We start from the raw sequence: 25,120 nt of genomic DNA, 5'->3' as shown, positions 1-25,120 counted from the left end.
GTATTTTTGTGAATTGAGTTTTCATTATAATATATGTCAATTTTTTGTTTGCAATTACTGTAAAAAAAAATTTAATAATCTCTGGCTAAATTTTCTGGCCATAAGAAATTACCAGTTTGTTAAATGGTCCAGATTAATTATCCCAGGTCAAGTGGCACAGATTAACATTGAAGAGCGTGAAATTACAGAAATTAACTGTGGACAATAATGACGCACAGTAGAGTAGAGTAAGAACTGAAGAGAGTGACTATTGATTAGACACCAGCTAATAATATATTAGTTTATAAATACCAAACACAGGTTGTTACTCTATTTTTACATTTCTAAACCAAGAACAAAGAAAGTAAGAAAAACCTCTACCATAATATTGTACCCTATGTTCTCCGTAGAACACGTAATGAGAGAATTGATTTTACCAAGGTGTGATTTGGATACACAAGTAGCAATCAAAAGAACATGCAGGTTATGGAGGGAGTTTTTCCGTCCTCGTCATGAAGATATACCTGCATGGCAAAGGTATGACATTAAGAAGAGGGCGGATATGGCTAATCATATTATCCGTCATGATGCTGTGACACTACATGCAACCATGTCAACAGATTGGGTGTGCTTGTAGTTTACGTTCTTTAGTTACTAAAATATACCTTAATTCTACATATTTTTTTAACAAAATTGAATGATGCAAAAACGTACTGTTCACTACTCTTTAATCTAAATTTTTTGTTTTGGTATTTGTGTTGTCATAAAGACATAAATATAGTAGTATGTAAGTATTTATCCTAATTTTAACTTGTTTACATGATCATTATCATTATCAAATTTGGACAAGTGGTGTAATTAATACGTCTTTATATTTAATTTATCCTAATATAGTTGTATGTATATATTTAAAATTTCTGTTGTCAACCACTATGATATGTCTAAAAATTTGGACAACTGTATAATATCTGCGTTGTAAATATTTGTGTTCTCAATCACGTGAATCCTTATTATGGTATAATTCCCCATTATAAATTTTTTTCGTCGACACTATCATTATAATGATCTCTCCGCACTAATTGATTGTCTCTTCCCAACAATTTAAATACGTAATGAAGATTTATTTAGGTATGATTTTCTCTTCCCAACAATTGAAATACATAAATGAAGTTCGAGTATATAGTCAATTCACAAAGTGGTCTGTGTTAAGTTTTAAATTTCATTATGGTGTAATGGACAATAAATCACTTAACTTATTGTAACTTAATATTAAATTCTTCTGGACTGGATTGAATAATGATTTCATGGGGTCGAGTATGTAGACCAGCTCTTACTCGTTATAAAATCCAAGTAATACATGATTATGGCATACTAATTCCCCAATTTGTAATTGCAATGTTACTAATTACAATGACCAACTCCTTAGTAGCCCAGCTCTCCCTCGTTATAAATTAGTAATAGTAATATGAAGACCAACTAACAAAGGTCCCATACTACTAAAGGGCCCATTGGCCCAATGTTGTTAATTACAATGGCCATTTACAATTAAATTTCAAACACCAAGTCACAATGTACTTAATAGATCAATAACACTACTTCTTGCTTCGTTCTCCGTTGACATAACGTCTTCACATAGCAGCCGCTCCCGTTCCTTCGACATATTCTCCTTAATAAATTAGGGATACAAAGGAATTTAAGTGTGAGTAAACTTATGTTACTTACAAAAAAATATCTTAAGTAAGTACTTGGATAAAGAAACAAATACCACAACAACTCTCTCCACAAAACGATCCGCACAAGCTTTAATCGCAATGAGCATATGGACACCACAACTATGTCTATCCGTGTGCATGAAAAAAATACAATTCGTTATATTGTAACCTGTATAAATAGTTAAATTTTCAATCACGAAATATAACTTAAGATAATCATACGTGTCATTTTGGATGTTCATGTCCAAGCTCACAGTCGGCCAAGTATGTATGCGCCCTACTCTCCAAGATGGATCCAAAGCACTAAATAACGTATCCATAGCATACCCCTACAATGATATTTGTTCCTTCAACGTTACCACATTCATTATAAATATATACTCTCTTAAAAAGGTCAATGGTACTTTACCAATGTTGTGAGGCTGAGATGATGGCAATCCGGTGCCTTCTTTGGCTCCAATGAATCCATCACCAACACTTCTCCCCTATTTGGAGAGTAAGCCGCGCACCACCAATGCTTATTCTCAAGAACCGGAACAAATACCTTCACCAATGTTCAATTAATTTGAAATTGTACTATACCCATAAACAAATACTTACACAACTTTCAGTACTTACGTGTACTATCCTTTTCGAAGAAGTTCCAACCATTTGCTTCGCATAAGACGATACAAGTTTCTCTACATCTCTTATACCATCCTGGAGTACTCGTATCTACAAGATAACATAACACACATGCCTTATTTCCTAATTATAACATTCCTTGCATTTTTTTAAGCACTTAATTTCAATCTAACCGCAAATGTGGGGTTAATCATAAACCTCCTACTCCTCCCTGGAAAACGTTTCTCCCACACTTTCGTGTATAAAATTGCTGCCAACCTAACATACTGCAACCACACGTGTAGCATTAAGGATCTTAACATGTTTTTTATACACAAATACATTTCAAAAATACGATATAATACTTACATTATGTCAACCCACCCCTAGGACGTGCGACAGAAGCAAAACCTTGTAAAGACGCGTAGTTCTGTCACACTTAATCATATCTGTTGTATTCAGCGCACTCCGATAATTATCCTTACAAACCTCCCTAGCTTTTTCTTGTATTGCTTGTATTGGCATGGCCGCCATGTCTCCTTATAACCTTCAATTCTTTTAATCGACCACTTAGTCTTTCGTTGCTTGCGACTTCGACCACCCTCATCCTCATCCTCATACTCAATTACCTTATCCCCCTTACCCCCCTCATCCTCATCCCCCTATCCCTTACCCCTCATCCTCATCCTCATCCTATTATTTCCAACCGTTCACCACACCAACACCACACCCTGCTGCTCACCTATACCTCGAGAACCATTTCCACCAACCTCATCTCATCAACAACATTATTTACAACTTGCTTACCTATAGCTCCACTGCCACTGCCACCAACAACCTCACCTACAACTCCACTCCCACCAACCTGCTCACCTATAGCTCCAATACTACCACTGCCACTGCCACCAACAACATTATTCACAAACATTTCACCAAAATCTTCCCAACAGTATTTTGACCCCTCCCCTTGACTTCCACAAACTGGGTCATCCTCACCGACATTATTATTCTGACCAATAACATGAATTACTTCACGAAGATGCAATGTTTCTGTATGGGGTTGGGGTTGGGAAAATTAGTAAACATTTACATTAATACATCATTTCCAACATTTATTAATTACTTCACCAAGATGCATCCAATTTTACATTTACTAAACCCATTACTTACCATATTCTCCTAAGCCATCATTGGGGCCCGTCTCGTTTTCCAACTCCGGCCGCTGCTCACCAACTTCTTCATGCACTAGACCTTCATGCACTGGACCTTCATGCACTGGATCTTCATGCACTGGAGCTTTCTTCTTCATTCTCCTTCTTCTACTCTTCGTGCTAATGCCAACACTACAACGACTCATTTCCTGCATTCAAAAAACATTATTGAAGATGATGTCTTCAATCAAAACCAATTGCTAGATATAAAAGTACCTCAATATCTTTACTGTTGGCATGACATCCCGAGCCTCCAGAGGATGTCTTCCCCATAAGCGACATCAATACCCTAATTAACTTTTCAACATCTACATTAATATTCTAAACGCATAAAAATAACCCAACCAAATAGGCAATACGGATTCATAATATACACACCCCAAGCTTGCCATAATCACCAGTGGCCAGCAAATCTTCCTTCTTCACCTTGTTCACATCTACGGTACTCCAGCCTGTATCCTTGGAAAAGCGCCCACATCAATGGTGGTCGGCGCAACCGATCAAGATATAGAATCTACATCAACCGATCAAAATTACTAAAGCAAAAATAATTTTCTACTACATCATAAATACTACAAATATTATAACATTGGCTTACCGCTAAGAACATAGTGCACCCCACACCCCTTAGCAAATCCATCAAGGTAGAATCTTTTTGAATCCACCAATCGCATTCATGAGATGATCCAGTAACAAACTACACCAATCATACTCATGAGCTCTCTCTGCTACAAATGCAGCATACAACATACTCACAGCCAATCTCTGACATGTCGTAGGGCATATCAGATCATTTAAGGCCATCATCAGAAAGGCCTTCTTAAATTCAGCATCTGAAGATATTTCACCTTCAACAATTTGTTTAATTACACTAGCTTTAATTCCCTAAACCAGAACGACTAGTATACTCATATACATCAAAAACTCATCATCATCACATAGAATGGTACATCTTCGGCCGCCGGAATACCATAACCCAATAAACCTGTGTCTTACTAAGAGGGAATTCTAGCCCATCGGGATCAACAACACCCTATTCTTAACATCAACCCTTGTACACAGCCAATAACAAAGGTCCTAGGCAAACTTTTACCAGCGAAAAACAAAAGACCACCAAAGCCATCTCCGTCACTAGCTTTCGCTTCCTCTCATCAAATCCCTTCACAACCTTCCCAAATGTCTCTACTCTACAATTCATATTACTCTCCTACATGAAAATAAACAATATATGAGCATTTAACATAGGGGTGAAAGTTATTCGGATAAAATCCAAAATCCAATCCAATCCAATCCGAATTAGTAATTCGGATCGGATTTGAAGTGTGTTCGGATTGGATTCGGATTGAGATTTTTTGAAAAATTGGACTTCGGATTGGATTGGATTGAGGGCAATCGGATCCAAAAATCCAATATAACAAATAGTAATATGGCTTGTATTATGTTTTAGATTGAGCTTAAGTGCTTAACTGATTTTTTTTTATAAAAAACTCTCATAGCCCATTACACATAAACTTCAACCCTTCCCTAAAACACTAAGTGCACTTAATTCATTATTTCCTAAAGCTACTAAGTTGTGTGCTTAATTTATTTCATCGAAAAACTAGAGTTTTAAAAAAATCGATTTTCGGATCGGATCCAATCTAGAGTAGAAAATTCGGATTGGATTGGATCGGATTCAGACCCTAATTGGTTTGGATTCGGATTGAAAAATTGAAAATCAAATTTTATTCGGATCGGATTGGATTAGCACCTAATCCAAACCGCACACCGAACTTTCACCCCTAATTTAACATATCAAAATCAACTTTTTAAATATATAACAAAACACAATCTAATCATCATATAACATTACTCTTTTATTATTCCTGGCACGTTGTGTAGCAATTACTTTGCCTTCTGCCTTCAAGCATCCACCTTTGCTTAGATCATTCTCCTATTATAAGTTACATGCATTACATATTATATACTTCATTTATTCACCGTCTAATCAAAACTTCAATAATAAGAACTTCAATAACATTACTTACCCGATACACTCGTGCTTCTATTTCTTTATACGCTCTTCCAGATTTCTTTCCTATTACCTATTTTCCATTTCTATATAATATCATTATTACAAAAAAATAACAAAATCATATATATATATGCCAATTAGAACATCAAATGTACCTCTCTTTCCTCGTCTGAATGAAGATCCTCGGTACTAGATTCTTCATTGTCATCACTTACATGCACATCATCGAATTCAGACACCTCCATTTGAAATTATTAAATAGCTATATCAGTTACAAACTTCCAATAATCACATTATAAATTAAAAGCACTCATAACTCCAAATTACAACAATTTTTACCTTTTGCTTCTTCGCCATTTCTGCAATACTCCTTGATTACACTAACAAAATACATACAATTATATTCAGATTCGTAGTTGGAATGCAAACTATACTATCTACTAGCAGATTCTATAATATCTAGTACCAGCAGAAATTACACAATAATTTATATTTAACCTCTAGATCATAATGACACATACAAATTGAAATTTATTCTAAAATGAAGATTACAAAATTTCGAACACAAGTTCTCAACAATTATATCAACATTTCAAATTTGATTTTAACCATCATTATATTTACAAATATTATAACTTTTTTTATTTTCACATCAACTCCTATCTTTCACAGTGCATTACTACAAAATTTTTTTTCTCAATATAAATTTATATTCAATTATTCGCGCACTTAATTATACAATTTTAATTTTTAAAATTTACAAAAAATCACTATTTTTACATGAATTTTTTTAAATCAATATAAATATAGAATTCAGATTTTTCCACCAGTAAATATATAATAATACCACTTTTAAATAATTTAATTATATTCACAAATTTTACTTACATTATCGACGCAGGTTTCTTCTTTGTCTTCTCCGACGATTTTTTTTTGCTTCTCCAAAGCTTTCTCTCTCTTCGTTTTATCTTTCAGTCAAGAGTACTGATAATTCTCTCTCCTCCTGTTTCTTTCACACAAATACACACGTTAGTTTTTTTTTTGTCCTCAGCCGTCACTTTATGCCACAGTTTATGTCATTTCATGCTTTTTCTTTTTTTTTTCAAACCCAACTTTATGGAAACTCCTTCCCACAATTTCCTTTGCAGTTTAGTCCTCCTACACAGCTCCTGTTTTCCATGGGACATGAAATAAACCTCAAATGGCGCAAGAGATTTGTTCCAACCAAGAACCACAATAGAACTCCCAATTCTATCTCAATCAGACAATCACGGATCTTGAGACTATACGATCATTTAATTGTTTTTGGTGCAACCTACCTAGAAAAATAGGTCCCTATCATCTTTCCAGCCTGGCATTACTCCATTGTTATAATGTTATGCCTCGCAACAATATCAATTCCCATGTCCCACCTCTCTCCACCAATTTTATTCATTACAATTTACAATCTCCACATAAAAAACACCAACACAAACCCACCCCCCAAAAAACAGAAATAACAATCACCCAAAATCTCCTCACTCCCAAAAACCCACCACAATGCCACTCCCACTCCCACTCCCACTCCTCTTTACTCTCCTCATAATCAACCTCATCTCCGCCACCTCAATCCCGCCATTCCGCGAAGCCCCAGCGTTCCGCAATGGCGAGAACTGCGATATTATCGGAGGAGCTGCCAACACCACTATCCACATCGCAATGACCCTCGACATCACCTACTTACGCGGGTCAATCGCAGCAGTCTTCTCCGTCCTACGCCATTCCACCCAGTGGCGGATCATAAGAGGGGCGGGCAGGGGCCTGGCCCCTCTTAGTTTAACATTTAAATTTACTTAACTGCAAATATTTAGAATGGTTGACAGGTTAGTACAGTGGCGCGCAAAGCCTGCTCTTGTAGTACAAGGTCTAAAGTTCGATCCTGTTCAAGGCATCTTTATGCCATTTCTTTCTTTTTCTTTTTTCCTTTATATTTGCCTTCTCATTTTGTAACTTTGAAAAATCTTTTTTGTTTATGGTTAAATTAAAGTTAGTATCTTTTTTCCCCTCAAAAAAAAAAAAAGTTAGTATCTTTTTCTTTTTTTTGTTTTTTTGCCTATTATCTTTGGCTTATTATTTTTCTAATTTTGAAAATATCTTTTCTATTTATTGTTAGTATCTTCTTTCTTTTTTTATTTTCTCAACGTAATTCGTACTTTTTTTTTAATCTCAAATCATTCCTAACAATCATAAATGATAGATGTACTTTTTTTTTGCCATGCTAAGAAAATAATTTGATAATTAATTTAGTTACTTATAATACTAATGAACAACTATTCCTTCAACTTAATTCTAAAATATCTACCTATTTAATAATGAACTCTTTTTTTCACTTCCTTAAAGATTTGATATTGGTCAAACAAATAAATGGATAAAATTGCTTAAAAGTTGAAGGGTTAGAGTTTAGCACTACTAGATTAGCTACAACTTTTTTTGTAGCAATTGATGATAATATATTTAAACTTTGATGTACTTGTGTTATTGTTTTTGTTCATCATTAAAATTTTACAATTAAACTTTTAACTTCTCGGCCCCTGTTAAATAGTGGGTCAAAATCCGCCACTGATTCCACCTGCCCACAAAACATCGCATTTCACTTCCTAACCTCTTCTCGCCACTTCAACACCCTCAACCTTACCATCACCTCCACTTTCCCTTCTCTCTCCATCTCTCTCCACCCCTTCGACCCCCTCCTCGTCCGCAACAAAATCTCCACCTCCGTCCGTCGCGCACTCGACCAACCCCTCAACTACGCGCGCATCTACCTCGCCGACCTCCTCCCTCCATCCGTCTCCCGCATAATCTACTTCGACTCCGACCTCGTTGTCGTAGACGATGTAGCTAACTTATGGAGTATCAACCTCGGGGACCACGTACTCGGGGCACCCGAGTACTGCCACGCTAACTTCACCAGCTACTTCACCCCAAAATTCTGGGCTACTCCCGAACTATCAAAAAGCTTCTCGAAAAAAGAGAGAACGCCGTGTTACTTCAACACGGGTGTGATGGTGATCGATGTGAACAAGTGGAGAGAAAGTGGGTGTACTAGGAAACTAGAAAGTTGGATGAGATTGCAAAAACGACATCGGATTTATGAGCTGGGTTCTTTGCCACCTTTTTTGCTTGTTTTTGGTGGTGAAGTGGAGAGAATTGAGCATAGGTGGAATCAACATGGATTAGGTGGGGATAATATTAGAGGCTTGTGTAGAGATTTGCATCCTGGACCTGTTAGTTTGTTGCATTGGAGTGGGAAAGGAAAACCATGGCTTAGGATTGACTCTAATCGTCCTTGTCCTTTGGATAGTCTTTGGGCACCCTATGATCTTCATTATTCTCCGCCGTCGTCGTCCGCCGCCGCCGTTCTCTTGTCCGACGGATATATTATGGTTTCATAATTAGATCATTTTCTTCTTCTATCAACATTAATTAATACTACCTATAGTTTGTGTAATTATTCACCACTGTAAAAATTGCCACAAGTTGTTACGCAATTTTGAACTTAATTAATCGGACCTTTAATTAAAGATTATTCCATATTATCATTTTTTTAGGTGGACCTTTAGGTTTTTTTTTTTTGTACGGGGACATTGAGGTTTCCACAGATTACTACATTTAGACTAATTAGAATTTGAGCCTAGTTGACTCATAAACGAGAAATTTGGTCTCACCAATATTGCTGCATTCCAAAGCTCTCAACTTGCAACATCGGGTTAATATAAGTTATATAACTCTCGTTCCGTTTTATCCAGTCATGTGGTGGTCCACTGTGTACAATGACAAGATTTGGGTTTCATGATAAAGAAAAGAAAAGGTTTACAATATAAACATGACAATCAAGGTAATCCGTAATAGTCGCATATATTCTTATTTAATACTTTAATTGTGATACATTTTCTTAAGTGTGGAGTTGTTCTATTGATATCTATTGGATTATATCTACTTATATACTGGATTTTATAGGAGTGATGGTTGCTAAGTGGAGCATCATTACGAATTTTAGGGTATTGCTTACTCATCCAAACAACATGTTAGGACATTCACTTGTGGTGATAATGTGTCTTTAGGCATGTTGTCTTTTCGGCACTTTAGTCTTGTACCCAACTTTTGAACTGGTGTATTCTACCTATTAGTAGCTTAATAGGGATTGGTGTTCAGACCAATTATCTTTCCTAATAAAAAAATTATACTGAATTTTATATCTCTCATTACATCAGAAGTGCTAAAGATCAATAGACACCTTCATAGATAGTTGAATCAAACAATGATGTGAAATAGGGTTTGTAGAACTATGTTTATCGGTCATAATAACCCTGTAACATAATGTGAAAGGAAGTCCTCCAATCAGTTAGACCAATCTTAATTCCTATGTAAGTAAAATAAATTAGAATCATATTTTTGTTATTAAAAAAAAAAAACTCAAGTCAACCTGCTATTCTTTTACAAGACTTCCCAAATTACCCTTTAATTTGCCAAAAATTGCAAAAAAATGTCATTGTAATATACAACTATATATGTATATCACAGTTACAACTTACAAATCAGAAAAGTCCCGTACGAATTGCGAGCTGATTAAGATCATAATATGACATGTGAATCCAAAAACTATAGATGCCAAGTTTGTAAAATATGTTTTGGATCGCTTGAACAAATAGAAAGGTGGTAAAGGATGCATGTGAAATATTGTTGTCATGTTGTATGAAGTGGACAGAATGTGTTGATAGAATGATAACTAGAGATGTATTTAATTTTCGTCCTTGTTCATTGTTTTCACTGTGCGGTCACAAGTGGTAGTTGCCTAGCTAGTTGGAGTTTATGTGTAGTAAAAGTATAAGTGGAGAAATCCGTGAAAGGATTTTGAAGGATTTGGATGCTCGAAGTGGAAAATACAGTGGTATGACTATTAATAATATTATTTAAGTTTTGATGTTATCTTTACTTTAAAGTTTGATTCTTTTATGCGCACTTGTTTGCTTTGTTTGTAGTTGTGTTCGCTTTTTGTTGTTTCATTTTTGGTGCTAGATTCTATTGGCTTGGACGATTACGTGGGCAAATAAAAATGCAAAGCTTAATTTAGCCAAATGTGAATATGTGATACTTTAATCATGGAATGTGATTAATTAATAATTGAGTCCGTTTTTGGTGAGACGGTCTCACGTTAGTTTTAACGTGAGACCGTTGATGTCAGCATGACATCAGCTCTAGTGCATCAAACCAACAGTAGAATTAGTTAATCGCTTGGACCTATTAGTTATCCTAACTGTTTCTGTCTAGAAATTAAGGGTTCTGATTCCTTTGCTTAGGGAGTACCGGGTCAGATTCGAATGTCCTGAGTTCAAAGTCCGTACGCCGGAATCCTGCAAAAGTAACGGTTAGACTGCCCCGGGGTTGTTCCGGGATCGCCTCTCCGACGCTCAAGTCAGTGATCAAGCTTAGAGAGATAAAGTCTAGAGAGAGATGCTCTGGTTTGTTAGGTAAGAATTCAATACCTTCTCATTGATGAGGGGGTTGAGTATTTATAGTGTTGGGGATATCCCAACTGTAGGCTAGCTGGGGGGCACTGACAGCTGGAATGCACCATCACAGGTGGGACCCACTGGAGGTTCTAAGACCATTATTGGGCTGGATTATCCCTGGTAAGCCCAACCCAGGAAATAAGCCCAAACAATTAGCCCCACGCCAGGAGTGGGAAATATCGAGACCTTGCTGAAATATTTCCCGTTCGTGGCGGAACCTAGACAGTTTGGAACCCAGGTGGCCCTGCTTCTTAGGCCGGAAAGGAGGGCACGTGCCGACCCAGTCTCCTCAAGGAGGAGGGGTGGCTAGAGTGCCGACCCGGTCTCCTCGAGGAGGAGGGTGGCTTGAGTGCCGACCCGGTCTCCTAAAGGAGAGGGGTGGCTTGAGTGCCGACCCGGTCTCCTAAGGAGAGGGGTGGCTTGAGTGCCGACCCGGTCTCCTAAGGAGAGGGGTGGCTTGAGGCCGACCCGGTCTCCTCAAGGAGAGGGTGGCTTGAGTGCCGACCCGGTCTCCTAGGAGAGGGGGCTTGAGTGCCGACCCGGTCTCCTAAGGAGAGGGGTGGCTTGAGTGCCGACCCGGTCTCCTAAGGAGAGGGTGGCTTGAGTGCCGACCCGGTCTCCTAAAGGAGAGGGTGGCTTGAGTGCCGACCCGGTCTCCTCAAGGAGAGGGGTGGCTTGAGTGCCGACCCGGTCTCCCTAGGAGAGGGGTGGCTTGAGTGCCGACCCGGTCTCCTCAAGGAGAGGGTGGCTTGAGTGCCGACCCGGTCTCCCTTAGGAGAGGGGTGGCTTGAGGCCGACCCGGTCTTCCTAGGAGAGGGGTGGCTTGAGTGCCGACCCGGTCTCTCAAGGAGAGGGATGGCTTGAGTGCCGACTGGTCTCCCTTAGGAGAGGTGCGATTAGTTACGGCTCGGCCTAGGGACCAATGAGCCCATGGTTGTCCGAGCCGGTATCCTCGTTAGGCTGAGCCGGGTGGACGCGGCTCGGATGAGGGGCCAATGAGCCCCATGCTTGTCCGAGCCGGTGCCTGCTCTCGCTAAGTCAATCTGGGACTTAGGAGACTTACTCAACCAAGGAGGAGTGCCTCCAAGGGCCGAGCTGGTGGACGCGGCTCGGATGAGGGGCCAATGAGCCCCATGCTTGTCCGAGCCGGTGCCTGCTCTCGCAAGTCAATCTGGGACTTAGGAGACTTACTCAACCAAGGAGGAGTGCCTCCAAGGGCCAGCTAGGTGGACGCGGCTCGGATGAGGGGCCAATGAGCCCCATGCTTGTCCGAGCCGGTGCCTGCTCTCGCTAAGTCAATCTGGGACTTAGGAGACTTACTCAACCAAGGAGGAGTGCCTCCAAGGGCCGAGCTGGTGGACGCGGCTCGGATGAGGGGCCAATGAGCCCCATGCTTGTCCGAGCCGGTGCCTGCTCTCGCTAAGTCAATCTGGGACTTAGGAGACTTACTCAACCAAGGAGGAGTGCCTCCAAGGGCCGAGCTGGTGTGGACGCGGCTCGGATGAGGGGCCAATGAGCCCCATGCTTGTCCGAGCCGGTGCCTGCTCTCGCTAAGTCAATCTGGGACTTAGGAGACTTACTCAACCAAGGAGGAGTGCCTCCAAGGGCCGAGCTGGTGGACGCGGCTCGGATGAGGGGCCAATGAGCCCATGCTTGTCCGAGCCGGTTCCTAAGGTTTTGGACCACTGGCTGAGGTGACCGAGTGGGTAACCTTGAGCTGATGAAGTGGTAATATTGAGCTGGTGAACTTAATAGTTTCTTGGAAACCCAAGTGCCACGTGGCAACGGGGGATTATTGGGGTGCTTGAAAACATGGTGGCGATTCAACTTCTGGTTATTTATGACTTTTGTGACGATTGATATTCCGAGGGTTGTGCCTTTTGAACAGTTTTGGGCAGTTGGGAGGCCCATTAAGGTGCTGAAGACACAAGGCCCGGTCCAAGATGTGACGTGGCACGCGGAGATCGAGGATTCTGCCTATAAGTAGGAGAGAGGGGAGAGATTTTTGTCACTTTTACAATTCTCTCTCTCTCTCTAAATTTGAGTTTTCTGCTCTCTCTCTCTCTCTACTTTAGAGCATTTTCTCTCTCTAAGTCCGAGCCCCATCTTCTTCGTCCGACCAGGTACGCCTTTGTTTTGCTTTTTTACTAAGTTTTTCTTCTCTTTCTTTTAATAAAATCGGCCGACCCCCTTCTGTTGATAAATAATGGGGAGCTCGTCCGAGTCAGTGACACCCCCTCCCTCACCTCCTTATAATTTAGCCGAGGAAGTGAGGGGTATGGGAATGGTTTGGTGTCAACTTTAATAAGTTGCCCGGATCCCTCGGCTTGCCTGAGGCGCTTTCCCTCCCAAGTACTCCTTCGCAAGCCGAGGAGGAGGAGGCCGAGGGTACCATCCCCCTACCCTGGGAGGTGTCCCTGGCCTATCCTTCTTCGAGGAGTTACTTAGACAAATATTTGTCTGATGGTGTAGTTAGGATAGCTATGCCAGGAGAGGAAGGCGAAGCTTCTACATCGGGTCGGCTCGCGTATCCAGAGATCGACCCCAAAGGCGGTCCGGGCGCAAAATTTCCACTTCCATCTTTAATAAAGGCCTTATTGGAGGATGCCCGAGGCCAAGCAGCGAAGTTCCAAATAAAGGACCCCTACATACTGGTCCGACCCGATGCTAGCCATAATCTTGTCTCCGCCGCCCGGGTGCACGGCGTTTTACTATAAGGCCATGGAACTAGGCTTAAGATTCCCGCTGACCCCATTCGAGAAAGACATCCTGAACGCCTACAACATGTGCTTGGGTCAGCTCTCCCCAAACTCTTGGGGCGGGATCTTAGCGGTTCAGGTGATCTGTAACATCATCGGTGTCAAGCCGACCCTGACCCTTTGGCGGCATATGTACAAATTGTTCGAAATGCCAGCCGGGGACATGGTCCGGGCTGGTGGTGTTTCAGGCTCGGCGGGGCTATCGTACAGTTCTTGATCTCCCCACTTCTCAGAAGGGGTTCCGCCGAGGATTCGCCTTTGTGTACTATGGTGGGGAATGGGGCATCCCCACCGTGCCCCCGTCATCCGAGCCAAACCACTGTTTGAACTTCAAGGTGCCAGAGCTATCCGACGAGGAAGCCGTGGCCGCCATCTACTTTCAACTGGAGGCTAAGATAGTCGTGGTGGCGAGGTGTTCGTAGCGGGGAACTGGCTCCCGAGCTGCAAAATGTTCAAGAACGAGCACTTCCTCGCCGCATTCGGCCTGAGTCCGGCCTTTCCCAAGGGTAATTCGGCAAAAGGGGGTCCGGTTGACTTATATTTATGCTTGCTTTGATATTTTGCTCTAACTCTTTTTCCTTTTGCAGAAGCCTCCCTAGCCTTTCTCAAAGAGACCGACTCAGAGATGGCCGAACGATTGACCTCCGCTGCACTGAAGGCGGCTCGGATTAGGGCCGAGATGAAGGCCAACAAGATTAACAAGCCTTCTAAGCCAAAAGTGAGAACCCTTTTTCTTCCGACCCGGTTTAGCTTTAGGTTTTTCAATTTCTCACCAACTTTTAATGTGTTTTGCAGGATCCTTCCAACCCTAAACCGAGGAAGCGCAAGGAGCGCACTGAAGAGAGGGTGGAAATGACGGAAAAGGCTTTGGCGAAGGCCCGAGCCGAGCAGGAGGCTTCCGCAAAGAAGGCTAGAAAGGAGCCTTCTGTCGAGGTGAATAGTCCTCGACCCGATTCCGGAGGTGGGGAGACCCATGTCTCGGTCCATCCCTCAGATTTCGAGCCTGTTCGGAGTCCGGGGTACGAACCGGGGGCCTCTCACCCTTCTCCGGCCGAGCGCTCTTTGTCCGAGGCGCCGGTCCCGTTTACCCAAATGTCCAAGACGGACAAGAAGAAGAGGATCTCCGACGCACTGGAGATCCTATGTACTCAAACTGACCGAGACCACATCAATGAGGTCAACCGAGGAATGAGTCGAGTGAGCTCTTCCGCTCTTGGATGGACGTAAGTGAATTTTTCTCCGCCCTTTTACTTGCTTTTATTGGCCAACTTCTAACTGTTGTTTATTGTTCCTGCAGTTTTCCATCCGAATGACTAAAGTGGCGAAGACCGGCTCGCCCTGGTACAAGAGGTCTCGGACCTGAAGCAGGCGGCTCGGTCGCACTTTGATGAAGTGTACCAGGCCAAGGAGGCCAAACGATTGGCCGAGCTGCGTAAGGAAGAGGTGGAGGAGAAGATCCGGAAGGGCGAGGAGGCCTGGCAAAAGGAGCAGACGGAGTGGAAGGAAGAGAGGGCCAATCTCTCCCTGGCTAAGGAGAATGCTGAGGCGGCTAAGGTCACGGCCGAAACCAAGCAGGCTCAAGCTGAGAAGGAACTGGAGGAGGTCAAACTCAAACTCTCTGCGGCCGAGGCTCAACTGAAAGAGGCCCAAGCGGCCGTTTCTCGCTCTCGGGAGGAGTGGTTCCAAGCTTGGCAGAAGTCGGATGACTGTACCGATTTCTGCGCCGACGTGGGCCAATCTTCCCATAAGATGGGCGAGGACGAGGCGCTTGCTAGGCTTAAGATAGCCTTTGCTGATTCCTGTCCCGGGGCCGACTGGAATTCAGTCTGGTCTCGCTACCAGGAGCTGGCCGATGCCGACGCAGCGGAGATTAAGGCCAGGATGGCTGAAGAGATGAGCTCGGACAGCGACTCTGACTCTGATGATGAAGAGGAAGATGCTGGTAGCACCGAGCCACCTCCACCAGAGCAACCTGCCGCTGAGCAACCTGCCACTGGTCCTTCTACTTAGCTTCCTTAGGATTTTTATTTTCTTAGCTTTGGCCTTGTCGGCCCTTTTAGCTTTTCTGCCTTCCGACCCCCTGCTTTTGTAAACTCTTGGTTGTATTTTGCAACTTTTCGTCAATTGGAATACAACTATTATTTTGCAACTTGTCATTTATCGCACATTTTTCGTTACTTGCAATATTACAACATTTAATAGATAATAGACTGGTTAATTCCTTGCTTTTTCAAAATATGAACTGGCTAATCTTTTATTTCTGGGAAACCACTGTACATGACTGGTTAAGTCCGATTACATGGACTGTTAAGTCCGAGTTACATTGATATCTTGCTAACCGACCAGGTATGCTGGCCTTACATCATCCCCTAGTGCAAGTAACGAAAAAAAAGTTACACATAGAATCTTTTGAGATTGTCTAGGTTCCAAGGCCGAGCCAAGGGACCCCTTCGGGAGATTCAGTCGGAAGTCCCTGGCTTGATGATTTCTGTAACCTTGTAAGGGCCGTCCCAATTTGCCCCCAACTTCCCTTTGAGATGGGAAAGTCCAGTGGCTTCGACCTTTCGGACGACCCAGTCCCTAGACTGATTGGCCGAGGCTTTACTCGCCATTGAATGCCTGTGATTCTTTGCTTGTACCGGATGGCTTGTAGCAAAGCATTGCCTCAGGTTTCTGGCAATAGGTCTAAGTTGATGGGCTTTTCTTCTTCATTTTGGTCGAACTCGTAGAACGTCATCCGAGGGAGGATAACCCACCTCGACCGGAAGGACAGCCTCGCTTCCATAGACCAAGCCGAAAGGAGATGCCCCGTGGCTTCTTTACCGTTGTTCGAGCCGACCAGAGTACTCCGGTAGGTCGTCTACCCATCCCCTTTAGCGCATCAAGGGACTTCTTGATACCTTTCAGGACAATTTTATTAGCCGACTCGGCTTGCCCATTGGTCTGAGGCGGGAGACCGCGAAACCTTGTTTGAATGCCGAACCGGGCACAATACTCGAGTCGGCCCGCTGTTGAACTGTCGGCCATTGTCTGATACCAAGGCTCTTGGAATTCCGAACCGGGTAATGATGTTCCTCCATATGAACAACTGAACCTGCTTGTCAGTAATTGACGCCAGTGGCTCGGCTTCGGTCCACTTGGTGAAATAATCAATTGCCACAATTAGGAACTTCCTTTGCCCAGAAGCCGGAGGGAAAGGTCCGAGCAGGTCCATCCCCACTTGTCGAAAGGCAGGACTGCTTGAATGTGGTGAGGGAGTGGCCGGCGCCCTCGGTATGTCCGAGTGAATCTGGCAGGAGGGACACCGTCGGACTAAGTCCGAGGCATCAGCCTTTAAGGTAGGCCAATAGTACCCTGCTCTTAGCGCCTTTCCGGCTATAGTCCGACCCCCTTGATGGCTTCCGCAGGCTCCTTGGTGTATTTCTCGGAGGACATAATTTCCTTCCTCGGGAGTTATACTTGAGGAGGGGATGAGTGAAAGACTTTTATAGAGCTGCCTTTCATGCCAAAGGAACCAACCAGACTTATGCTTAATCCGGTCGGCTTCTTTAGGATCACTGGGTAAGGTCCCGTCTCGCAAGTTTCCACAATTTCACCCATCCAGTTTGAGGATCGATTGAGTACGAGCTGCTCTTTAGCATTTATGCTAGGTTCCTTCAACACTTCCCAAGTAATGGTTCTGGGGGCCGACCCCTCAGCAGAACTAGCCATCCGAGCCAGTGCATCAGCCTGCTGATTTTCCGAGCGAGGAATTGGGTGATCCGGAATCCGGACAACCTTGCAATGACAGCTCGGGCTTTGGCCAAGTACATCCTCATGTTATCCTCCTTGGCCTCATAGTCTCCGGAAATCTGACCCACTATGAGTTGTGAGTCGGACTTGGCTAGATTGAGGTTGCCCCAGCTAGGATGCATAGCTGATTCCGAGGATGAGAGCCTCATATCGGCTTCATTGTTAGATCCGAGAATTCGAATTAACAGCATATTCAATTTTTTCTCCGACCGGAGGTTTGATGACCAATCCGGCTCCACACCACTCTTTGTGGATGACCATCAACAAGCAATTCCCACTCCTCTTGCGAACCGACCGGGGGTCGAGTTGCGCATTCAGTGATGAAGTCAGCGAGTGCTTGGGCCTTGATGGCTCTTCGGGGCTCGAACTCGAGCCCAAAATCTGCTAACTGGTCTGCCCAATCACTCATCCGACTCGAGTGATTTCTATTCTCAATAAGCTTCCGAAGCGGTTGTCCGGTTAGGACTTTGATGGGTGTGCTTGAAAATAGGGCTTGAGCTTCCGGCTCGCTCACCAAGGCAAAGACCATTTTCTCAACATCGCTGTATTTCGCCTCGGCCCCCCTATAGGCGTGGCTGATGAAGTAACCGGATGTTGCTTTCCTTCTCGCTCGGCTATCAGGACGGCGCTAAGAGCGTAGTCCGAGACAGCCAAGTAGATAAACAGGGGTTCCCCCGGCAAGGGGGAGATCATTTGGGCAAAGATGCCAAGTGATTCTTGAGGTCAGCGAAGGCTTGCTCGGCTTCGTCTCCCATGCGAACTCTTTTCGCTTCAGGGCCTTGAAGAACAACAAGCTTTTATCGGCCGACCGGGAGAGGAACCGACCGAGTGCCGCTAAGCAGCCGGTTAGGCGCTGTACTTCCCGAACATTCCGAGGCGATTTCATTTCTAAGACCGCTTTGATTTTGTCCGGGTTGGCCTCTATACCTCTCTCATCTACTAGAAATCCGGCACTTTCCCCCTTTAACCGAAGACGCATTTTTTAGGGTTGAGCATCATCGGTATTTCCTTAGGGTGCTCAGCGTTTCTTTCAGATCTCAGGTGATCCGACTGGGCCTTGCTTTTGACTATCATATCGTCAACGATATACCTCAATGTTCCGACCCAATTGGTCGCTGAAGATTTTGTTGACGGACGCTATATGGTGCCCCGGCTTTTTGAGGCCGAAGGCATCATTTTGTAGCAGTAGACACCCTGAGGAGTGATGAACGCTGTATGAACCCTATCCTTCTCGGCCATGGGAATTTGATGATAGCCGGCATTTGCATCCATGAAGCTGAGAAGGGCGTGCCCTGCCGTTGAATCGACCAGCCTATCGATCTTTGGCAAAGGGTGATTGTCTTTTGGGCAGGCTTTGTTTAAGTCGGTGAAATCGACACACATTCGCCATGCCCCACTCGGCTTTTTGACCAAAACCACATTGGCCAGCCATTCCGAGTATTGACACTCTTCTATGAAACCCGCTTCGAGCAGCTTCTTGACTTCTGCTGCTGCCGCGGCATTTCTTTCGGGACCTTGGTGCCTGAGCTTCTGCTTGAGGTCTGAACCCCTCTTTGATGTTAAGCTCATGGCACATGATTTTCGGGTCGAGCCCCGGCATTTCTGTGGCCTCATAGGCAAAGACATCTTGGTACTCCGTGAGCATTCGGATGATATCTTGCATTGTTTGGGTCCATGGCCTTGCCTACCCTGACAGTCCGACCGGGGTCCTGGCCGATCGCGACTTCTTCGTCCTCTTCGGCTGGTTGAGGACGTTCATATTGCTTGGGGTTTTCAGTTATGTACACCCCGAGGCTCGTTGAGGGCTGACCCCCTTCATACTTTCTTTTTTTCGAGTCCTTTTGGACGTCGTTGTCCGAGTCCTTTTGGACGTCGGTTTTTGAGGCTATTCACATAGCACTCTCTTGCGGCCTGTTGGTCGCCTTGAATTTTTCCTACCTTCCCGTCATCAGTCTCAAACTGCAAGAGGAGCTGGTAGGTGGAGATGGCGGCCTTGGCCTTGTTTAGCATGGGCCTCCCCATTATTATGTTGTAAGGCAAAGGGATGTCTACCACCAAGAAGTCGATCGGTAGGCTTCTCCCCTTACCCTTTTCACCCATCCGAGTGGGTAATTTATTGATCCGACCGGTGGACAGAGTTGCCCCCGAAGCCTATGAGCGGCTGAGCCATGGGGGTAACATCCCGTTCGGTGTACTTCAGCTTTTTGAGGCAGTCAAGGGTGATTATATCAGCGGATGAGCCGCTATCACCAATACCCTCTTCACCTTTGTATTCGCTACCTTGAGCTCGATGAAAGGGGGTCGTCGTGCGGAACACGCAACGTCCGACTAGGTTCCCCAAATGTCATGACGGGGCAGCTAGCTCGGGGGAGCTGAACATCAAGCACCTGATGTTTAAGGTTCTGGAGGTGAGCCTTGCGCGCTCGGCCGGTTAGGCCTCCCGACGCAAATCCTCCAGCGATGACACCAATGAAGCCTTCGGTGTCCCCACTGTTCGACTGACCCACCTTTTGCTTTCCCTTTTCCTCGCTCGAACGCTTGAGGTAGTGGTTGAGCTTGCCCTGGTCGGCCAAGCCGTTCAAGGATTTTTTGAGCTCCCGACAGTCATTGGTGTGTCCACATTCCTTGTGGTAGTCACACCACAAACTTTTGTCCCTCCGAGACGATGACGTCCGGATGGGCGTTGGCCTGGGAAGCCAATTTTTGTCCCGGATGCCAAAGTAGATTTCCTTCCGGTTTTTATTGAATCGGGGGTCGTTGCCATTATCAGTGAGCCGATCCCCTCGGCCCCCTGTTCTTTGATGCTTAGGCTGACCCACGTGATTCCCTTCATCCTTCCTTTTCTTGCCAACCTCGTCCGAGTAACGGCAGATATCCGTTGCTTGGATGAATCTTTGAGCCCGAGCCATGGCTTCCGAGTAAGTTTTGACTTCATTCTCGGTAATGACCATCTGAGCCGACCCGGTTGGAGGCCGGACATGAGGGCAGCGAAGGCTACAGCGTCCTGTAGGTCGGTTATTTTAGAGACTCTTCGTTGAACCTCTTGATGTAGTCCGACAAGGATTCATTCTTGTCTTGCTTCACCCCCATGAGGTGAAGGCTGGTTTTTCTTTGCCTCTTTCCCGCTACGAACTGATGGATGAAGAGGTGCTCCAATATGGCGAAGTCAGTGATGACCCCCGCCGGCAGTTCTTGGAACCAATTCAGAGCCAACCCTCTAAGGGTGGTAGGGAAGAAGCGGCACAAGTGGCCTCGCAGCTTGTCTGCACGCTCATTTGAGCCTTGTAACTAGCCATATGATCATCTGGGTCGGTTAGGCCCGCAAATGGCTCGATCAGGGGGTTTTAATTTTACCCGGAGGTTGGGTCCCTAGGATTTCCTGACTGAAGGGATCAGGAACTTGAGCCCTCCTCCAGCTAGCCTAGGGGCTGAGAATGAGCCGAGTCCCCTTGGCCCTCTCGGTCATTTGCTTTCTTCCTGAGGAACTCCCGAGCGTCATAGCCTTGGCTGAGGCGCTTCTTGTTGTTAAGGAATTCCCGGGCATCTTGGGGTTTCCGACCCGCACCCCCCCTTGGGATTTAGATACATGGGTCTCTGCATGCTGACGGGCCGACCCCTGTCGCGCGACTTTTCCCTTTCCCGGTGGCTCGGGTCTCTCGCATCGGACCGTGGCCGGCTAGGCTGCGGGTCTCGATTAGAACGAGAGTTGTCCCTCTGAGAGCGGACGACCGTGCGCTCCCGGGTTCATGGTTGAGCGGGACGACTTGTTGTGGTTGCCTCTGCTGAAGCATGGCCATCATGTCCATCATACCCTTTTGGAATGTCTCCTGGAGCTGAGCCGTGATAAGGGCCAGGTCAGACGCAAGAGGGCTGAGGCTCCACATGCTGGATATGCTGGGACACTGACCGAGGGTCCAGAGTTTGGACGGTAGGTGACCTCCGAGCTGGTGAGGGAGTCCGCTCGGCCTCTCGGTTATGCGCAGGCGAATGGCCTCGCTCCGGTCGGGGGATTGGGGATCCCGATTATGTGCGGGCGAGTGGCCTCTCTCTGGCCGAGAGACCTGCTCGGAGGCTGGCTTGCCGCGAGTGTTTTTGGTTGGTGCCATGGTCAATTGGCGTTCTGAGCTGAGTAGCTGATGAATAAATCTGAGTGAGTGGTGGCGAAGTAACTTTTTGTACTTTCCCCACAGACGGCGCCAAACTGTTTCTGTCTAGAAATTAAGGGTTCTGATTCCTTTGCTTAGGGAGTACCGGGTCAGATTCGAATGTCCTGAGTTCAAAGTCCGTACGCCGGAATCCTGCAAAAGTAACGGTTAGACTGCCCCGGGGGTTGTTCCGGGATCGCCTCTCCGACGCTCAAGTCAGTGATCAAGCTTAGAGAGATAAAGTCTAGAGAGAGATGCTCTGGTTTGTTAGGTAAGAATTCAATACCTTCTCATTGATGAGGGGTTGAGTATTTATAGTGTTGGGATATCCCAACTGTAGGCTAGCTGGGGGCACTGACAGCTGGAATGCACCATCACAGGTGGGACCCACTGGAGGTTCTAAGACCATTATTGGGCTGGATTATCCCTGGTAAGCCCAACCCAGGAAATAAGCCCAAACACTAACCAAAAATTGATTCTAAATGAATTAGTTAAGCGCTGAAATATATTAGTTAAGCGCTGGAGTATATTAGTTTTATCATAAAAATCAGATTATGACGCATTTTATTTGCCCTAGTTTTATTATCACGCATAAATCATTCTATACATCTTCACTAATCCATCAATAACCTGTTAAACCTGTAGTATTTTCCTCCTCCATTCTCTGTACAGATTACAACATGGCGATCTAAGCTCGCAAATCGGAAGTTTGATGATTTCAGATCCACTGATTCTTAACCAAATATCAAAACTATAACCATAAAACCATGCATCATTGTTGCTCATGAAATTAATAAATAATTATTTATATGATATAATTATACTCTTTTAGTTATTTCATAGACTAAAACTATTAGCCATAAAACCGAAACTAAAAAACTAAAAATCATAACTAATGTACAAACAATAATAACTAAATACCCAAATATCATAACTATTTATTAGAAAACAATAACTAATAGCCAGAATCACAACTATCAACTATAAAACCATAATTATTAGCCACACTTAATAAGTAATAACCTAAAAATCATAACTATATATCCGAATTTCATAACTATTAAGCAAAAGCTAACTATGAATCAAAAACCATAACTAAGAGCCAAAAATATGTAACTAACTAATAAAATTCCTTAACTAATTGGAAAATTATAACTATAACTTAAAAATGACAAAATCAGCCCCTTTGAGAAATATGTAACCCATCATCTTTATTCTCTCTCGTGGCTTCATCTAAAAGTGCCACATTAGTGTTTTGTTGTCAAAAGTTTGTCTCATTTCAACAAAATAAATGGAACCCCAAACCCAAAACCCCAACCTATTTCTCTCTCTCACTCACCATCCTTCTCCTCCTTCCTCAACTGCCGTCCTTTTTGTTGTCGCCTCTGCCGGCGACATTGTCATGCTCCGGTGCTGCTACCATTGGTGATGTTGTTGGTTGTTCTTAGTCCCATTTTCTCTCTCCTTTGCTTCTGTGGTGCTGCTGCCACCGTGTTGCCTGTGTTCCTCCTCGTCGCCAGCGTGGGTCTTTTGTGTTGTCGGTGTTCAGGCGAAGCAGCTGCTTCCGTTCCCCTGCATTTGCTGCCCTCGTTATCTCTCCTCGGGAGGTAAAAGGGACTCGTCTCACGTTAGTGTTAACGTGAGACGGTCTTTTATAAGACTTTGTGTTAATAATTTTCATTGGCTTAAAAGTTGATGATGAAGATGACTCTGACACTGAAGAAGAAGCAGCTCTCCTGGTCCAAAAATTTCGAAAGATGTAAAGAAATATGAAGAATGAGAAGTTCAAAGATAAAAACAAAAAATTGTCTAAAAAAGTTGCTTGTCATAAATGTAGAAATACAAATCAGTTCATTAATAGATGTCCACTTTGGGAAAATGCAAGAATTAAGAAAGGAACAAGAAAACTAAAGCTCCTTTCTCTAAACCAAATGTCCAAAAAGCTATGATTGCAGCTTGGACGGATCCACAGACTGATGAAGAATAGAACAAACAAAATGAAGAAACTACAATCTTTGACTCATGGCAAACATGACATAGAAAAACATGAAATTGAGGTAAAACAACATTCACTAGAAGCAGACTTAGATGAGAAATCTAGGTTTGAAATTATGATCTTCTTTATGAAGCAATTCTTGAAAGCAAGAATGAATGTGAAAAACATGAACAAATTGAACAAGTTGTCAAAGTTTATAAAGAACACATATATTGGCTTAAGAATATGAGAACAAATGTTGAAAGTAAGCTCTTTAATCTATTTGATAGAAATCTGAAAATCAAGGAACAATATGAAATTGTTAAAAATGACTATTATCTTATTCATCTAGAGGCATCTCATCTAAAGGTTTGTGTCCCTGTTCTTTGTCCCTTTCGTATAAGATCAGCCCCTTTAAAAGACTACAAATCTAAAATCGAAAATTCGAACAAAGAAAAAATTGTTTCAAAAGGTACAGATCTATAACCTCAAGAAGGAACTTATAATTGCAAGGAATAGAAGGAGGGTAATGGATGTTCCTAAATGGATTGGGAGACCACAAACAAAAGAAAAGGTCTTAGTTTCTAAAACCACAAAAAAAGGAACAAGCCTAAGAAATATGTTGATCTACCTAGTGATAAAATGTGCATGTATTATGGCAAGTCCAGGCATTACATAATGTTGTGTCAACTAAAACTAGTAACATGAAATGGGTTATAAATATAAGTTCCAACTATCACCCAATTTCTTTTATAAGTTTGATCATTACAAAAATATAAAGACTAGAAACATGAAATGGGACCAATGAAAATTCACAAAAAGGGACCCAACTATTACCCATTTTCTTTTATAAGTCCCAGCTGGATTATTCCATGCAGGTCCCAAGTTAACCATCTTGTGATTTTCATAGGTCATGAGTTACTTACAACCAGTTTAAAAGGTAAGATTTTTAAACGTTTACCATATTCGAACACTTCCAGCAAGTGACAGACACATATAAATTGGGACCATTACCTTCTAAATCAATTATAAGTAACTCAGGACCTATGAAAATCACAAGATATAAACTTGAGACCTCCAGGGAATAATCCATAATTAGGACTTATAAAAGAAGAGTAGTAATAGTTGAGCCTACTCTTGTAAATTTTTCCTTAAAGTAATGTTTAATTAATGATTGATATTTAGAAGTACACATTAATATATAATATTTAAATAGTTTTTATTTCCTGAATTGGCTACTATTTAAAGCTAGTTATTTCTATAATTATTGTTTCACGGTTTATCTTGCTTTGGGAGTAGTGCGACAAATTTCGAGAAGTCTACTAAAAGATTGAGCGAAATCACCATTATAATCCCACATAATTTTATGAATTTTATAAAT

At 43.4% G+C, this 25,120-nt stretch overlaps 5 protein-coding genes across 6 annotated transcripts; 3 read left to right on the top strand and 2 right to left on the bottom strand.

Moving 5' to 3' along the window:
• Positions 1 to 1,280: 1,280 nt before the first annotated feature.
• On the bottom strand, positions 1,281 to 2,511 carry LOC104908418 (uncharacterized). The gene is made up of 5 exons (XM_057396049.1): positions 2,310 to 2,511; positions 2,101 to 2,235; positions 1,914 to 2,020; positions 1,745 to 1,817; positions 1,281 to 1,645 (listed from the first exon to the last, which is right to left on the bottom strand). The coding sequence occupies exons 1-5, from the start codon at positions 2,340 to 2,342 to the stop codon at positions 1,544 to 1,546; spliced, it is 450 nt and encodes a 149-aa protein (XP_057252032.1). The 5' UTR covers positions 2,343 to 2,511; the 3' UTR covers positions 1,281 to 1,543.
• A 519-nt stretch (positions 2,512 to 3,030) lies between these two features.
• On the bottom strand, positions 3,031 to 6,817 carry LOC104908407 (uncharacterized). The gene is made up of 13 exons (XM_057395713.1): positions 6,408 to 6,817; positions 5,859 to 5,899; positions 5,675 to 5,758; positions 5,533 to 5,589; positions 5,358 to 5,438; positions 4,599 to 4,712; positions 4,476 to 4,538; positions 4,262 to 4,390; positions 4,104 to 4,202; positions 3,904 to 4,019; positions 3,722 to 3,794; positions 3,465 to 3,654; positions 3,031 to 3,344 (listed from the first exon to the last, which is right to left on the bottom strand). Exons 2-13 carry the CDS (start codon positions 5,874 to 5,876, stop codon positions 3,037 to 3,039), a joined length of 1,332 nt encoding a protein of 443 aa, XP_057251696.1. The 5' UTR covers positions 5,877 to 5,899; positions 6,408 to 6,817; the 3' UTR covers positions 3,031 to 3,036.
• Positions 6,818 to 6,921: 104 nt separating this feature from the next.
• LOC104908406 (probable galacturonosyltransferase-like 3) lies at positions 6,922 to 9,091 on the top strand. The gene is made up of 2 exons (XM_010697525.4): positions 6,922 to 7,278; positions 8,121 to 9,091. The coding sequence occupies exons 1-2, from the start codon at positions 7,059 to 7,061 to the stop codon at positions 8,948 to 8,950; spliced, it is 1,050 nt and encodes a 349-aa protein (XP_010695827.2). The 5' UTR covers positions 6,922 to 7,058; the 3' UTR covers positions 8,951 to 9,091.
• A 3,833-nt stretch (positions 9,092 to 12,924) lies between these two features.
• On the top strand, positions 12,925 to 15,145 carry LOC125499086 (uncharacterized). 2 transcript variants are annotated; one of them, XM_057396037.1, is made up of 3 exons: positions 12,925 to 13,191; positions 14,415 to 14,545; positions 14,623 to 15,145. In XM_057396037.1, the coding sequence occupies exons 2-3, from the start codon at positions 14,453 to 14,455 to the stop codon at positions 15,052 to 15,054; spliced, it is 525 nt and encodes a 174-aa protein (XP_057252020.1). In that variant the 5' UTR covers positions 12,925 to 13,191; positions 14,415 to 14,452; the 3' UTR covers positions 15,055 to 15,145. The 2 variants fall into 2 exon arrangements, with proteins under 2 accessions (XP_057252020.1, XP_048503494.2); XM_048647537.2 differs by lacking the exon at positions 12,925 to 13,191 and adding an exon at positions 14,241 to 14,333.
• Positions 15,137 to 15,837, top strand: LOC130591795 (uncharacterized). The gene is made up of 2 exons (XM_057395712.1): positions 15,137 to 15,145; positions 15,229 to 15,837. Exons 1-2 carry the CDS (start codon positions 15,137 to 15,139, stop codon positions 15,835 to 15,837), a joined length of 618 nt encoding a protein of 205 aa, XP_057251695.1.
• Positions 15,838 to 25,120: the final 9,283 nt, after the last annotated feature.

This window comes from Beta vulgaris, chromosome 6 (genome assembly GCF_026745355.1).
Source record: "Beta vulgaris subsp. vulgaris cultivar EL10 chromosome 6, EL10.2, whole genome shotgun sequence".
In the NCBI taxonomy this organism is placed as follows: domain Eukaryota; kingdom Viridiplantae; phylum Streptophyta; class Magnoliopsida; order Caryophyllales; family Amaranthaceae; genus Beta; species Beta vulgaris.
This window is presented reverse-complemented; position numbering and strand designations above follow the sequence as displayed.

What these genes read in the sequence shown, in the direction of transcription:
- LOC104908406 (XM_010697525.4), top strand. Translation starts at nt 7,059, where the DNA reads ATGCCACTCCCACTCCCACTCCCACTCCTCTTTACTCTCCTCATAATC. An exon ending in AGTCTTCTCCGTCCTACGCC is followed by an intron (nt 7,279 to 8,120) that starts ATTCCACCCAGT and finishes AATCCGCCACTG; the next exon opens with ATTCCACCTGCCCACAAAAC.
- LOC125499086 (XM_048647537.2), top strand. Translation starts at nt 14,276, where the DNA reads ATGTTCAAGAACGAGCACTTCCTCGCCGCATTCGGCCTGAGTCCGGCC. An exon ending in GAGTCCGGCCTTTCCCAAGG is followed by an intron (nt 14,334 to 14,414) that starts GTAATTCGGCAA and finishes TTCCTTTTGCAG; the next exon opens with AAGCCTCCCTAGCCTTTCTC. An exon ending in ACAAGCCTTCTAAGCCAAAA is followed by an intron (nt 14,546 to 14,622) that starts GTGAGAACCCTT and finishes TGTGTTTTGCAG; the next exon opens with GATCCTTCCAACCCTAAACC.
- LOC104908407 (XM_057395713.1), bottom strand. An exon ending in TGGTCTTTTGTTTTTCGCTG is followed by an intron (nt 4,539 to 4,598) that starts GTAAAAGTTTGC and finishes TGTTAAGAATAG; the next exon opens with GGTGTTGTTGATCCCGATGG. An exon ending in TGATGGCTTAGGAGAATATG is followed by an intron (nt 3,345 to 3,464) that starts GTAAGTAATGGG and finishes AACCCCATACAG; the next exon opens with AAACATTGCATCTTCGTGAA.
- LOC104908418 (XM_057396049.1), bottom strand. Translation starts at nt 2,342, where the DNA reads ATGGTTGGAACTTCTTCGAAAAGGATAGTACAC. An exon ending in ATCTCAGCCTCACAACATTG is followed by an intron (nt 2,021 to 2,100) that starts GTAAAGTACCAT and finishes ATATCATTGTAG; the next exon opens with GGGTATGCTATGGATACGTT. An exon ending in TTGTGGAGAGAGTTGTTGTG is followed by an intron (nt 1,646 to 1,744) that starts GTATTTGTTTCT and finishes TAATTTATTAAG; the next exon opens with GAGAATATGTCGAAGGAACG.